The sequence below is a fragment of the Anser brachyrhynchus genome (assembly GCF_964034855.1).
Source record: "Anser brachyrhynchus genome assembly, chromosome: 3".
Lineage (NCBI taxonomy): Eukaryota > Metazoa > Chordata > Aves > Anseriformes > Anatidae > Anser > Anser brachyrhynchus.
Window position 1 is genome coordinate 41967132 of NC_137696.1, and position 14925 is coordinate 41982056.

Consider the following 14925-nt stretch of genomic DNA (forward strand, 5'->3'; position numbering starts at 1 on the left):
CCACTCTTTATCCTGAATTAGTATAAAATTGCCTCTTTAGATGCGAAACCAAAAACATTCTAATCCACAAATGATTGTTAAAATGGAAGAAAAAAGATGAAAGGATGAAAGTTCGGTCAGCTAATAAAATAAATAAATAAATAAATAAAGCAAATTAAAATAACAGTGAATATTATTAAAGGCTAATGTAATGTTTTACTGGGTTTTATCCATTCAGTTCTTGCTGTGCTGATCCAAAAAGAGGAAGACAGACCCATTTAGGCATGTCTTTCACATGTACCATTAAGCCTTTCCTTCATGAAAAAACATCTGCATAGCTCAATGCTAGGAACTTTTCATAGTGACTAATGTATAAACCAAGAAAGCATACTGTTTTGATTACACTTTAAAATGGGCATATTGAAAGTTATAAAAGAAGCAAAGAACGTAATAAAACTCCTCTGATTCACCATCCAAATAACTATAATCACATTACTTACATTGCCTTCCAATCCATCATTATCATTACCACATTATGGCTAAATAATCAAATGCAAGAAACTTTTCTTCATGTTCAATAATAAAACGTTTTGTTCAGATGTTCCTGGTTAGAGCTGCAGCTTCCCTCATGGAAGCACAACGACACGGAGGTGAAGAAAGACAACCATAAAGATCCCCAAATCCACTGGGATGGCACAAGGCCAGAAGGAATGAAAGAGTCGCAACTCTCATGGCACATGCTACCACTGCCAAACAGACTTGATCTGAGAATGTGGCTCCACCGAATTTCATGGTAATGTCCCATCTCACCCTGTACCTGCTCTAGCAATACGCCTCTCTTTAATGTAGCAGGTTTTGAATAGCACATTGCAAACTTCTCCCTGCAGCCTTCTGAAAGAAACTGCATGTGCTTCTCTCTTCCCTGCTATCCAACATGTAAGCATGGCTGTGAAAGACCAAGGCACGCACCATGTGTGCGACTGGGGAGGCAGAGATCTGAGGCAGAAACACTTGCTGGGACTCCATTTAACCCATCACTCAAGAATTCCCTTGCAGAGAGCAGAAGGAATTATGCCTTTAAAATATATGCTCTTTTCATATACAGATGTGCACAAAATGTAGTTTCTAACTCTGTCATGAAACTAGCTAAGCATAATTTACATAGAAAAGTATGCATAAATATATGTGGCCATCACGCATGTTTATCTTGTACACATTCAAACCTAGGCTGTTGGAAAGGCTGATGAGAAGGGCAGGTCCAATTTGGTGCAGAAGCCGATGCTCACATATAACAGGAAGGCTGGACCACAGCTGCCTCTGCAGTCCTGTTGCTCACAGCCTGCTCAGCCAGGAGAGCAGGCGCAGCCCAGAAGAGCCAGCTGCCTTTCTAGCCTAGCACTGATCCAGCGCACACCACCGACCCACACAATATGGGGAAGGAAGGGGGAGGCAGGTAGTAAGCTGTGGCATGAAATCAAGGTATAGCCAGAAGTGGGGTGAGTTCCTGTGTCCCTATTCTCCTGTGCCACCATGGCCCTTTGTGTTCCCCCCAGCCTCTTAATTTTCACCCAGCTGTTGCCATAACATACCTTTCAATTTCAGTTTTCAAAGTGCGGTTTATGTGTGTTTGCAAAAGCTCTACTGAGACTTTAGAATCACTGTTGCATGTCTCCTCCTCATTCAAATACTGGTGCCGTCTGCTCAGGGTTGATAATACACCATGCAGGGCTGAGGACCCGAGGCCCGATTTTACACTACCTTGCAAACTCATTAATTGTTTCTACCTGCATGAAATTCAGATGTTAAAGCAATTTATCCTCAGTTGGCCAGGGTATAAACAGTTGCACAAGTGGCAGAATGTCAGAGCAAGCGAAGCATGATCTCCTACCAGCAAAGAGACGCTCTGAGCAGAGCCGCACCATCTCCCTACACGTGTGCAAGAGCCCAGAGTGATGACATCTGCATAAGCTGCCAGAGGTATCGCATCGTATGCAGCCTGCACAGCCAGCACATCACGACCCACACAGAAGACAGGCATTGACAGTGGCATCACCAGCACACAGGGGATGTGAGCGAAAGCAGCATCCGGAGTATGCCATTAAGGGAGCAGCAGGACAGTGGGGATGCCACATGCTCCTCAGACACAACTGTGGCTTGGACAAGTAGAGCCATCTCAAGGATTTTATGCTGTTTCCAATTTCTCTGTATCTATTTTCCTTCTTTCCCAGGAGAAAAAGTATATCAGTGTAACCCAACATCACAGGTTCTGTTCAAAGTAAAAATGTGAACAGGAAAAAAAGAGATATTACTTCTGAACGTATTACTAGGTGTGCAAACTGCTAGTGCTGTTTTTTAAAACACCGATAACATCCTTCACCTTCTTCCTAAGGTTGTACATCATCTTATAGTTTTCTGTAGGATGAACTGGAATAAAATGTTCTTAGAAAAACTTCTGAAGATTGTCTGATGTGCATCGCTGGCTCCAAGCAAAACCAAACCAATACTGCATAGGACCACAGGCTGGTTCAGGTTGGGTGGGCTGTCTCTGGTCCATCCTCCTGCTCAAACCAGGCTCTTGGTGGTCCCCGCTGAGCTCCCTCCAGCTTCTCCACGACTCTTGTAGTGGGAGGCTCAAAGCGGACCCAGGGGTTAGGCGCAGCGCTGACACACGGCCCCGCTCCTGGCAGCACGGCCGGGGCTGCTGGTGCCCTCCCTTGCTACAGGGGCATGGCTTGGGCCAGGCCCAGCCTGCTCACTGCCCTGCAGGACACCAGGCCCTTTGCTGCATTGCCTGTGGGGTTGCAAAAGCTCCTGCCCAGGGCAACTGTATCAATACAGTTGAACTGATATCTAGAAGGAAGATGAAAATCCTGGCAGAAAAACAGGTCCAGGAATGTTTTATTCTTTCAGAGAACCTAGGGGCGGTAGACCAATGGTGATGCCACCTCCTCGCTTCCCTCTCGCTAGGGCTAAGATTGTTCCAAGTGAGTATTTGTGGTGTATTTTCAGCCAAGTGTTTAATACAGGGAGAAGTCAGGCTCCCGTGCTTCTTTGGGCTGATTATTCCAAGGGGCAATAGCAGAACTCTCATTCAGGAAATTGTTCCCAATACTCAGATTAAGATTTTCTTTGTTTAATTTCCTCCACTTACTTATAGCTAAAACTCATCCTTTATGCTAAATAATTTTTCTTCCCTCCCTCTTTGAGGGAGTCCCATCCCTCAAGTATTTGTGGGCTGGTCTATCCCTCAGGCCCCATTAGTCACCATTTAGCCAAACTATACATATTTAGTCCTTTTTATTATGACTCATTAATTATTCTTAATCCCCTCCTCTGAACTCCCCAAGATTTCAGTCTCTCTCAAAACAATGCAGCCAGTATTCCCCATGTTCCTGCATCACAAGACTGGAGAGAGGAACCCCCCTTTCTACATCCCAGTGTTTCGGGAAGTACAGAACATAGTTTAGCTGTTGCATACTGCATCTCTCTGTGCCTATGTCTTCCTCAGCATTATTGCTTCCCAGTGCCAAATCCTGCTTCCCTTACTCACATGGCAAGCCCGACTGGAGCAAAGCCCACAAAAAGGATTAAGAGTTGGCTTTCTCCACCATCTGAAACTGTGCTCACTTCCCTTTTTTTTTTTTTTTTAAACTCATTGCTCTCTCTTTCAAGGTTTAGTACAATGTTCATTTTTGCAGTAATAAAATGGCCCAATTTGGAACAGCTTCTACCTGGTTTTGTAGCTTCAGTAGTATCTAAAGCTACTGAATATTAAGTATCTAAATACCTAAAATCTGACTAAAATACTGTTAGCCATGTATTGTGATTTAGGAATCAATTTTATTTCCAGTACTGTATTTTCAGTGCTGTTCTAACAAGGTAGGTGTAATCACTTCTCACTACTGTCCTATTTTATTTTTAGAAATGCAACTGTTCTGTCACCATGGGTGCTTTCAGTAAATGTTGGCTGTAAAAATAAACTGACTTCTAAAAAACAACAGCAGTGCTCTGCTGCAACTAATACTCTTAATATTGAGCTAGCATTTAATAAAAATACTGATTCTGACTATTGCATAATCACTGAGGCACTGCCTCAATGAAACAACAGGGATTCATTGCTGGTATCGGTGGCTTCGGCTCATACAATTAAAAGCTTTGAAATGCTGAGGAGATGACTCTGAATCACTTGTGAGATGGGTAGAGAGGCAAAGACTGAGAAGCAGGTACAGCACATATTTACAGGGTACATCTGATCTCCCACAGAATCAACCCTCCTCAGCAGGCTACAGCATATATCCAGAGAGTGTGTGAAGAACCTATCTTTAACCCTTTCTGCACCCACTGGGATGCTTTGCATGCCTTGGAGGGCCAAAGAGGGAGCAGAGAGAGTGAGTTTACTTCTAGCCTTCTATCTAAGCCTGGCAAGACAAGAAATGGTGACCTAAACACTCATCTGCTGTGCAGCCCTACTGATTAATGAAAAACATTTATCAGAAAGACAACTCTCCACTCCTACACAGTAGCTTTGACTAAGAGTATAGGAGTTGTATCAGTAACCTCTGACTTCACTTGAGATATATGCCACCCTTTATTTTTCATAGGCTGTCCACATGCTAGTCTCTGTTTCTGGAAAAAGAAAAAAAAAAAAAAACTCCAAAGGTGTTTTTTTAGATTCTTCCTTCCATGTCTACTACATATTTTTCCCCAATTTGCCTGGAAATGTCTACAAGTATGAAGTGTCAGACTGTAATACATAACAATGATGTATTCCAGCATTCCTTAATAACATTGCTGTATTGCAATCAGATGTAGCTGCAGAAGTCCTTCTGACAAAGAGACTTGGGCCCTGGTGTTGCTAAAACAAAAAAAAAAGGCAAACAAAAAAAAACTTTTTTTCAAACATTCCTATGGAGATTTTTTGTAATTTGTTGACTGAAAATCTAGTATGGACTAGAATATTGACTAATGAAGGCTAAACCATAAGAAACAAAAAGAAGAAAAGCCTTTTAAGTCCTGTTAACAACTTTACATGTTCTTTAAAGTTGAGCAACTGAAATGGCAGACCTTGGTATGAAATCCAGACTGCTGAGTAAATGCCATCTCAACTTAGTTGAGGATGCACAATGTTTCTTTCATTTCTGCAGGGTATTTCTTTCCTTGCCCTGGCCTGTTAGGGGACATTCACAGTATGCAACCACCGGTTTGAGCCGGGGGGACACGGTGCACCACCTGACTGCCCCAGCTGATGCTGTGCTCGCTCCTTATCCAGGAGTCCTAGATAAAATGTGGCAAGCAGTGCTGTACCAGCAGTCAGATGTGCTTATGCCTGGCCCCCACAGAATTTCCTGCATTTCTTCAGAAGCTGCAAGCTGCTGGTTAGAAAGCAGACACTGAACTAAATGAGCGGTAACTTGGTCCAGAAGTTATTTCTGTTCTGCAACAACTTCTGCTTAATGCACCAACTCATCACCACCTGGTGACATGCCAGCCTATGTCCTCTTCTGCATGAACTCACGGCAATTTATACTGCTTCAGCTCTGCCTACCGCAGTCGTGTGACCATTGCTTCATTAGCAGATGCAGTTCTTGTTTCTTAAGAGCATAGCCCTGATTTGACAGTCACAGCCACATAAATACCTAGGTAAGACATGACCATGCTGTGACAGTGTGACCATCACCTCAGACACTGTTCTAAACCACAGTTCCTAGCAGGCCTATGGCATTTTGTGTTGCATGAGTGAACACACAACATTTCATGTTCACTAGTCAGGCCAAATTAAAGTGAACATGTAGAGATCTTCATCTTTTACTGAAAGGGGTTGTTATACACCTTCTCCTCAATAACATGACCGGAATATAGATACGAAAACTCCAGGCTAGGAGGATGTCAGCCAGAAATACCACAGGGAACCAACCTATCAAGGGGATTTATGGCAAGAAAGGCATTCCATGGCAAGAACATGATCCATGAATAATTAGATTAGAATTTTCTGCTGACAATCCTCCTGGAAGATAAAAGAGGTAAAAAGACAGAGAAATGTGAAACTGTATTCAAAGGAAATTAGGAAAACAAACAGAAACGCAACCTAAGGCAGTGCAAGATATATAATTGTCACTTGCAAAGCAATACTACTATTTCATCTTTCTTCTTCTTTTAATTGGCAGAATCTGAGGCAAATGATTATACTAATCTAAATTAATTTACATACTGACAAGAATGTGGGAAAAGAAAGCAGACTTGCAGTAAGTCGTGTAGCAACAATCAGTGAAGACACTGTTCGGAGGCAACTATTCTAACTATAATCTGTGGAGAACTTTAAGAGTTTTCATTAAAATTAATAACATTTTCATTTGGGAATGCCTTAGATTTGAAACAGCAGCTACGCTGTAAGACTATACTGGGCTTAGCAACTACTTGTATGTTGGTCAGTCTATTACTCATGAATTCACCAGACCCATACAGTTCATTACAGTGTCAGAGTTTAAAAGGGTGAAAGTGCTGTTCGGGCAAGAGTTCTGTGTGTAACTAGAGGAGGGCCCTGGGGCATCCCTCAGGCAGCACAGACATGCTGTAACCCAGAAGGGAGTCCTACAGCAGAAGTCACAGTTAGGCTCCTTTCACAAGCGCTGTTCTGACAACAGTAACAAATAATTAGAGTGCCAAATGCTGAATCAGTAACTTCCTTCTCTCTTCACAGATCTGTGTTTAAATTCATATTTATGTCATCTCCGGTGAGACAAAGCACATAGAAAAGAATTAAATTTATACACAATTCTGAGCCATGTGAACCTGATTTACTTGCCCAAATAGTACCTCTAGTTTCTATACAGTCTATGGAGAGAAAGAAGCTCCTCTAAAAGACAATTGAGAGCACCTGTATTAGGTTCCAATGCTAAGCTGATGCTTGTAGGAGTTCGGCTTCTCCATACATTGAGAATTTTATCAGCTGGTTAGTACAAAAATCCCCCATTACATATAAATTAGTTTAATATTACAGCTTACAACTGACAAGGCCTGCTCAGGAGACTTGCATATGAGGGACTCGCTTTCACTTCTGTTCTTCTGCACATGCAGGTCTTCTGCATGTCCTCAACTTCAGAAGCACCTCTGTATGTCTACTGCTTTTTATAATTGTTTTCCAAAAACTTGTCTTCCAAGAAATCTGTTTTCTTCTTCTGACTCAAAATGAATTTTTCTTCCACACTGGCTCCTTAATCAAGAGTATGACCACATCTCAGGAGGTACAATATTTAGTTTTCATGATTAGACAACCAAATATTTATTCATTAGTGCACCACCAAGAACAGGAACATACATAACCACTAATTTTTATGCTCTTAGTATTTCCATTCCTGAATCACTGAAATTTCAAGTGAGCCCTCTATAATTTCAAAACATCAGAATAAGCAACTGGGGTTTCCTTCATATAGTACATGCGTTTCAGCAGCCTGATCCGGTTCTGTTGAGGTTAGGACTGTGGGTACTAGCACTGGAATCAAGCAGTATTCAGAGGAAATATAGGGGGTGGGGAGAATCATATCATCTGGCATGCCAGTGACATGAGCCTACTACTTACACTGGGGATATGGAAAAGAAATAAAGGCTAGGAGAGAACACCACCGTGTGAAGAGAATAAGGGTAAGATGTGTAGTGATGTGAATTAGAAATCACAGTAGAGACAAATAGAAGCAACTGACTGAAAAAGAAATCATGAAGGAGCACTGGAAGTGTGTCCAAATGCAATTCACAGTGAGCACCCTGCAGTCTATGGAGCTGGCGTTACCTGCCTGATCCAGAATGATTTATCTGCTGAAATTGTAATGTATATTGCATTCACAGTCAATGCAATGTCAGAAGACACTTTCTGTGCAGAGCTTTCCCAAAACGCAAAAGTAGAGCAGCGCCTCTGCATAAACTCCTTCACACAGAAATCTTTCATCAAAAACTCCCTTTGCACACGGAAAAACCTTTCAGCAGCAAAAGCCACTCCTGGTGAATGAGCAGATTTGCCAAAAGTTTGCAGAAAATTCCATTTGCAATTATCTGCACTATCTAAATCATTCTTTGTCAACAGCCACAGAGTAAAACCACTCAAAGCCAAAGAAAAACTGCAGTAATGCTATTTTCAAGCAGAGGTTTCCCTCAGTTATATTCTTGTATTCCAGTCACTTCCGTACACAAATAACAGTTTCAGCTTCTGTGGATAGAATCGATTTATTGACTCTGTATTGTGAAAATCTGTCTCAAAAATTTGGAATCTGTACTGACAGATCCAAATTTTCTGACCACAGTTGACCGTACCTATGCCATTTCTGACAGATGCTTGCCCACCCTACTTCTGAAGACACCCTATGATGCCATCTTCACAGCTTTCCTAGGACATCTGTTCTGGCACTTCATTGCCCTTACTCCATTGGCCTTTGGAAATCTAGACTTTATCTTTTAAGTGAAGCATTCTTTCAGCCAGAAGATGGTTTTGGACATTTTACTGAACAACAGCATCCACCCGCTCGGATGCTTACCCCACACCTGACTATTGGAGAACACCCTGGGATTCCTTTGGAATTTTTTTAAAAAAACTTTCTAGTAACAAGCATGGCAGACAAGGGTGCTATTTTGTTTTAAGCTTTTGGTTGGGGTACAGCTTTGCTTTCACAGCAAAGATAAAGGGAATTTCACCAGAGACTACAGGAAGAGCCAAAACGAGGCCAGGACCACCTGATCAATTCCAGAGCAAAAGTCACCTCCCGCAGCATGAGGAAGGTGCACCAGGATAAGTTTTTTACACTGTCACCTGCCACTAGCTGAAACCCACAGCTGTGCTTATACCAGTACCCAAAATGGGCAAGGAACCATATTTTGGCCTCAAGACCAGCTGGTAGAGCATTTAGCTAAACGCTCTCAGCACCTAAAACAGGGTGTCTGTACCCAAACACAGCCCCTTGGAACAACTGTGGTCCATGCTAGGCTGTGGACGATGCCTCGGCCTTCTCTCAGAGGGTGCCCAGCGGTCACGCTAACTCCTGAGCAGCACAGGCAATTGCCTGCCCCTGCTTGGGCCCGTGTCCAGCCATGTTACAGTCAGCAGGCCCATAAGGGAACAGCACGCTGTGGGAAATGGGGGTTGACAGCAGGTTTTAAGGATTTGATAAGGTATGCCTAAAAATAGAAAGATGGACATGTTGCTAAGCATGTGGAAATACTGCTTTTGTCCATTCCTATCCATTTTGCATGTCCCCAGCTGGTCGCCCAGAGAGAGAACTCAGCCTGGCTGATAGGGAACAGCTGCCTCAGTGCTGAAGGCTGCCTCTTTTGCCCCAGAAGCAGGACAGCTGCTGCCATCAGAAGGGGCAGAAATGACAGGGAGGAAAGGGGAAGGGGCAGCTGCCCTGGAAAGTCACTCACCTGTCCCCTGCCCTCGCTGTAGGATGCTGGGCTGAGCAGGAGGCTCTGACTGCCAGGGGAGGCTCAGTGAAGGGGAGTTTGAACACCTATAATCAGACCTAACACTTCAAGTGCAACTAAGCAAAACCCTGATGTCTTATTTCTTCATTGTCTTTTTTTTTTTCCTTTATTTTTCTTCTTACTCTCTCTCCTGAGATGTTCTCTTATTCTTTCAGGCCAGCTGTTTTGACTCTGGAAATACTACCCGCACTGTCCAGGGCTTTAGGACAGTAAATCTTAGAAGCAGAACACAGTTGCTGCTCTTCAGATTCAAAACAACTCTGCACCTTTTCCCTTGATAATGTGCCTAAGGATTTTACTGTGGTAAAATCTGTTACCTCCACAGATTTCAAATTTCAAATAAGTCATGAGACTGCATTTTCAGCTTTTTTTTTTTTATGGGCAGCCTCAGCCAAGTCAAATGCACTGTTTGTAAACAGAAAGCTCATTCTTACTTATGACTCGTAAGTAGGCACTCGGCAGCCCTCACGTAAGTTGTGAGCCAAGTCAGAAAGCCTTTACATTCAGTTAGTAGCTTTACTTTTCCTCCTGGATTTGTAACTGTAAAAACCTATTTAGGATGAGAATGAGCAGAATCCCATGAGCTGTCACTAGCATGGCCACGTGAAGCAGAACTCCACTTGATAGAAACCACACAAAGACAATAATGAACTCGCCTCCCCAGCCTCGGCTTTCCCAATCACCTTCACATGCAGTGCTTCCAGGTTCCCTCTTCTTTCATTTCCCATTATTCCTCTTATATCATGCTTGATGGACAGCACCATCAAATGTTCTGTAGAAAGGAAACTGAGGGAACTAACCAGAGGAATGCACATCATCATCTACTTTATAATTGAAGAAAAATACGAAAAGTTATCTGTTAACTTGAGCAGGAATCTCTCTGAAGCAGGATTGACAGCTTCTGTTTCTCACGCTAAATACATGGGCATCTATTCCAGTAGACACATAGAGCTCATGGAGTACATGCCACGATAAAAACAGAAAGAGTGGGGAAAAAATATATTTAAACTGTTTGTGTTACTCTTAATTATTTAAATTTTAAAATACTCTGATTTTTGTTTAAATGATTAGTGAAGTAGTATTTTGGGGAATCTTCGGACATAAGACTGAAAGGATCTTTCTGTCTCAGACCAAAATACAATAAGAAAGGCCTGCTTCACTGTTAATTTTTATCAAGCAGCCAATCCAGCCAATTACAGAATCTATCATATAAGGCCTCAATGTTATAATCCTACAAGTATCTGAAATTACATTACATCTAAATGGAATAACCAATAAAACATGTCACTTTGGTCTGGTTCTTTTTGAGGATGACGCTAATTTATGTTTCCAGAATTCCAATTACATCGCTAGACCACCATTAACCAATACAGTGGAATGATCCATAACATGCATATGGATAAATGATCTGAAACGTCCTCATTATCGACCTTGTTGCTCTGAACATTGCAGGCAGGATCCTTAGCAGTTATCACAGAGTAGAGGCTCTCCAGAACAGCCTGTGTGTGCTGGGAATATCTAAAGAGTCAAGGACTGTCAAGGGCATCATATCCACAAGCCTCTGAAGTGCTCAAGAGGCCCTGTCCTAAAGATAGGCCTCTTTACCCCTTCCCTGCAATTGCATGGGAATTGCACGTTGATATGATGCTTTCAGCTTTCCTTGTAGCCAGGGACTGCTAGCAGAAATTCTCCCAAAGAGGATCTAAAATTTTTTCTGTGTCCTTTATAAGCACAGCTAGTCAAAAACAATTGTTGTGGACGAGATATAACAGAAAGTTTTGTTTTAAGAAAATAGAAATAGTTGGAGTCTTTTACTGGATAATCTTTCCTTCACAGAAGGCACTTTGCACCACCAGTAACACCTCATCTTGTAGAGAACTTAGCTCACAGAAAAGCATAAAGAAGAAATCACAATTCTGATTAGGCAACTCAAGTTGCAGTTAGTTTCCAGCTTCCATTTTATGACACAGATTTTTCTTTTTATAGCTTTTTTAAGGGGGAGAGAAGAACACTTACTTTTTTTGTAAAAACTCAATGTAAAATATGATATAAAATTTAGACAACAATAAAATGTTTCAAATTTTCATAAGAAGTACCTACACACATTGTTTTCCAGGTAAACCCTATTCAGAACTGCTCTGGAAATAAAAGCATGCTACAATGAGTCAAAAGTATGATCTTTTATGTGCCCAGGACAATTGAACCATCTGAAATCAACAGTTGTGCAGATGCTGAGACTCCCAAAGTGACTTTCTACTCCAGGGCCCACCAGAGCTACAAGCCCCAGTGCTCCACTAAATACACGACAGTAGCCGTGAGTGCCCCTGAAGCAGAGTCCAAAAAATTAGCTCCTGCTGGACCAGTCACAGAAGGACACATTATGTGTGTTGCTGTACCTTCAAACAGCTCTGCACAGGGACAGGCTGGGTTTTGCATGGGCAGCACCCACCTGGAGCTAAGCAGACAAGCCAGACCCAAGCTGACCTGACTCCACAGGAGCCACTCAGTCAACATTTCCTCAATCTGTAGGTTCTTGGAAATCGTCTTCATGATGCAATGAAGAGCAGCGCAGATGGATGCTCTGGCTGAGACAATAATCCTGGACTCCTGTCTGATCTGCAGAAGGCAGCATTGGATTAGTAGCTGCAGCGCAATGGTAGCCAAATTATGGACATGTTGGCTGTAGTGGTCACTTAGCTGTCCCCCCTGAATACTGCATTATGTGTTTTTTTCAGGTTGTTTCAGCTCTCCACTTGTCCTGCATAATGGAAAATAAACTATAACATGGAATTATATTAAATGCTGGTAAAAGAATTCAGGAGCCACATGATATCTCTTGCTGTAAAATAGGGACAGTTTCCAAAAGCAGCAAGCAATGTTATTCCTTTAAAAATATGTATGCATAAAGTAACAGTCCCACTCACTGAACTTATTGAAACTGGATGCTTAGGACAGGAGCACAGTTGGGTGCTGGCATGCATGCATGTACCCAAGCTCATATGCACCTACTCATGCTCTGAAGCAAATGAATTTCCTCAAAAATAGCTCATTATATTATAAACTGAGTTATACTGACAATAACTAACCATGGCAACCACCAAATGTATAAAAACATACAAACACTTTTTCAAAGCATAGCCTCTGCTTGAATCTGCCTTTTTAAAGCCTGTATGAAAACAGTGGGATGCAATAATACAAGCCTAATTTGTGAAATCTGGCACAAGAGAAGGGAAGAGCTGAGTAAGTTTCTGAAGAAACTATACTATAGAAGATATTTTTTGATGTTAAAATCAGAAGCATCATCCTACAATCCTGTCTGAACTCCTGCATAACACAGGCCACAGAAACTCATTCAGCAGGTACTGCACTGAGCCCATACCTTCTGTTCAGGAATCAGATATCATTTAAACACATTAGATAAAAAAACTCATTCATGACAGAAGTCTCTTCCTGCCTCTAAAACTGGCAGCTCTAAACCTCATATTTCCTTGTGCAGCTATTCAAAACTCTGATGGGGCACATACGTGACCAAGTGGCTAACTAACAAGTATGTAAACCAAATCAGTAATGTGACACTACCAACAAGCACAAGTAATACCTACTACAATACAGAAGATGACTGTAGAACCCCATTTTACTGTGCATGAACCATAAAATGCACTATACATGCATTTAAAAGCGTTCAAATATTTGTCTAAGTTTATGTAATTAAAAAATTATAGTTGTATTAACAATATATAAAATAAAATAAAATAAAATAAAATAAAGAAAACCCATACTGAACACATTTGCATGGGGAATATTTTTTCTCTCTACATGTAGGATCTTTTTTCATTAAATGGAAAATTGAAAAAAATTATAATGAAAAGGGAAGAATTTAATTCAAGGTTTCATTAAAAAACTAGCTTTAACAACTAAGGAAAATTGCTAGTAGTCCCAGGTGTGTGCATGTTATGCAGCATTCAGTAAAAACAACAACAACAAAATAAATAAATAAATAAATAAAGAGATGGTCATGCCAGCAAAGCTGACGTCGTCCTTGGCATCCACTGGACACAGAACCACAGAACATCTGAGGTTAGAAGGGACCTGGTCCAACCGCTGTGCTCGAGCAGGCCACCTAGAGCACATTACTCAGGATTGTGCCCAGACACCTTTTGAATCTCTCCAGGGAAGGAGACTCCACAACCTCTCTGGGCAGCCTGTTCCAGTGCTCAGTCACCCTCACAGTAAAGAAGTTTTTCCTCACGTTCAGATGGAACTGCCTGTGTTGCAGTTTGTGCCCATTGCCTCTCGCCTTGTTGCTGGGCACCACTGAGAAGAGCCTGGCCCCAACCCCTTGACGCCCTTCCTCAAGATACTTAAACACGTTGATCAGATCCCCCTGAGCCTCCTCTTCTCCAGGCTGAGCAGGCCCAGCTCCCTCAGCCTTCCTATGCTAGAGCATCTTTATGCTCCTTCATAGCTCACAGATGCTAGAGAGTGTAGCATCCTAACTTCCCTCATTCAGGATTATCCCATAGATGGACATGAGCCTCCCTCTGCTCTGGTAGGCTTTGAAGACGACAAAAGCCACCAGACACCCTTGGAGATTTTTCTGGAGGGTTCTAAAAGAAAATGAAGCCAGTTTTGACAAGCTGCTGGCAATAATACCTAAAAGCATTGCCAAGATGCCCAAGGCATTCAATATGTTAACAGGTAGCAGACCAGATGCTACATTACTTCTGTTGAACTTACCGTTGACACTGTTAGGAGTTTAGCAAAAAATATTCTCTGCTCACTGGAATCATCATCACTATCATCATCATCGTCATCACACCACCAGTCCAGAAAGCTCAAAAAGCCTAAGCAAGGAATGATCCCCAGGCATCCGTGTACACTCTGCCTACAGACCACAGGCTGTCAAGACAATTCACCCACCTACAGATGATTCCCTGCCACCCCTGTTTTCCTGCAGGGCCTTCGGCCAGGGGCAGGGAGTGGGCTGTAGGAAGACAAATTGTTCCAGCAGCATCAGCCAGCTCCTGGCCGCTCTCTTGCCAAGGGCTCTGCTGACTCTCCCTGACACTTGGCCTGGTGCACATCCGTCACATGAACAAGACACGGGTCAGCACTGTGAAATGGTGGGTGCAACCTACAGGCTGATTTGGGGATAGAAACATCTCAGGCAAGATGTGATAATGCTTTCAGGTAAAGGATTTTTTCTGCTTGGTATGTAACTGTCTGCTTTTCTCAGGCTTCCTCACACTTGTACAAGTGAGGGGAACAAGCAAACAGAACACTGCTACAAGACTTTCCTTCACCTGTACTGCTCCATTCAGAAGAAGAAACAACTTAACTCCTCTATTTTGGTCTCTATTAAAATGATCCTATTGAAGCTGGTAGCAGCATTAGCATTAGGAGCAGAACTGAAATCCAAATCAGATATGTAACTCCTGCCACTCACTATTTGAAGAGGCATTTCCTTTTGTTCAGAATTGC

General features: G+C 42.3%; 1 protein-coding gene across 6 annotated transcripts in view; it reads right to left on the bottom strand.

The window, feature by feature from the left end:
- Nucleotides 1-14925, bottom strand: part of KIF26B (kinesin family member 26B) — a 293782-nt gene that overhangs the window by 121307 nt on the left and 157550 nt on the right. The window contains exon 1 of one of the 6 annotated variants that reach the window (XM_080586718.1): nucleotides 1569-2434. The exons of the other annotated variants lie outside the window; for them this stretch is intronic. Coding sequence (XP_080442844.1) covers nucleotides 1569-1750 — 182 coding nt within the window. The 5' untranslated portion in view covers nucleotides 1751-2434. Of the gene's footprint in view, nucleotides 1-1568; nucleotides 2435-14925 lie in introns of those variants that run through there. 6 annotated transcript variants of the gene reach the window in all.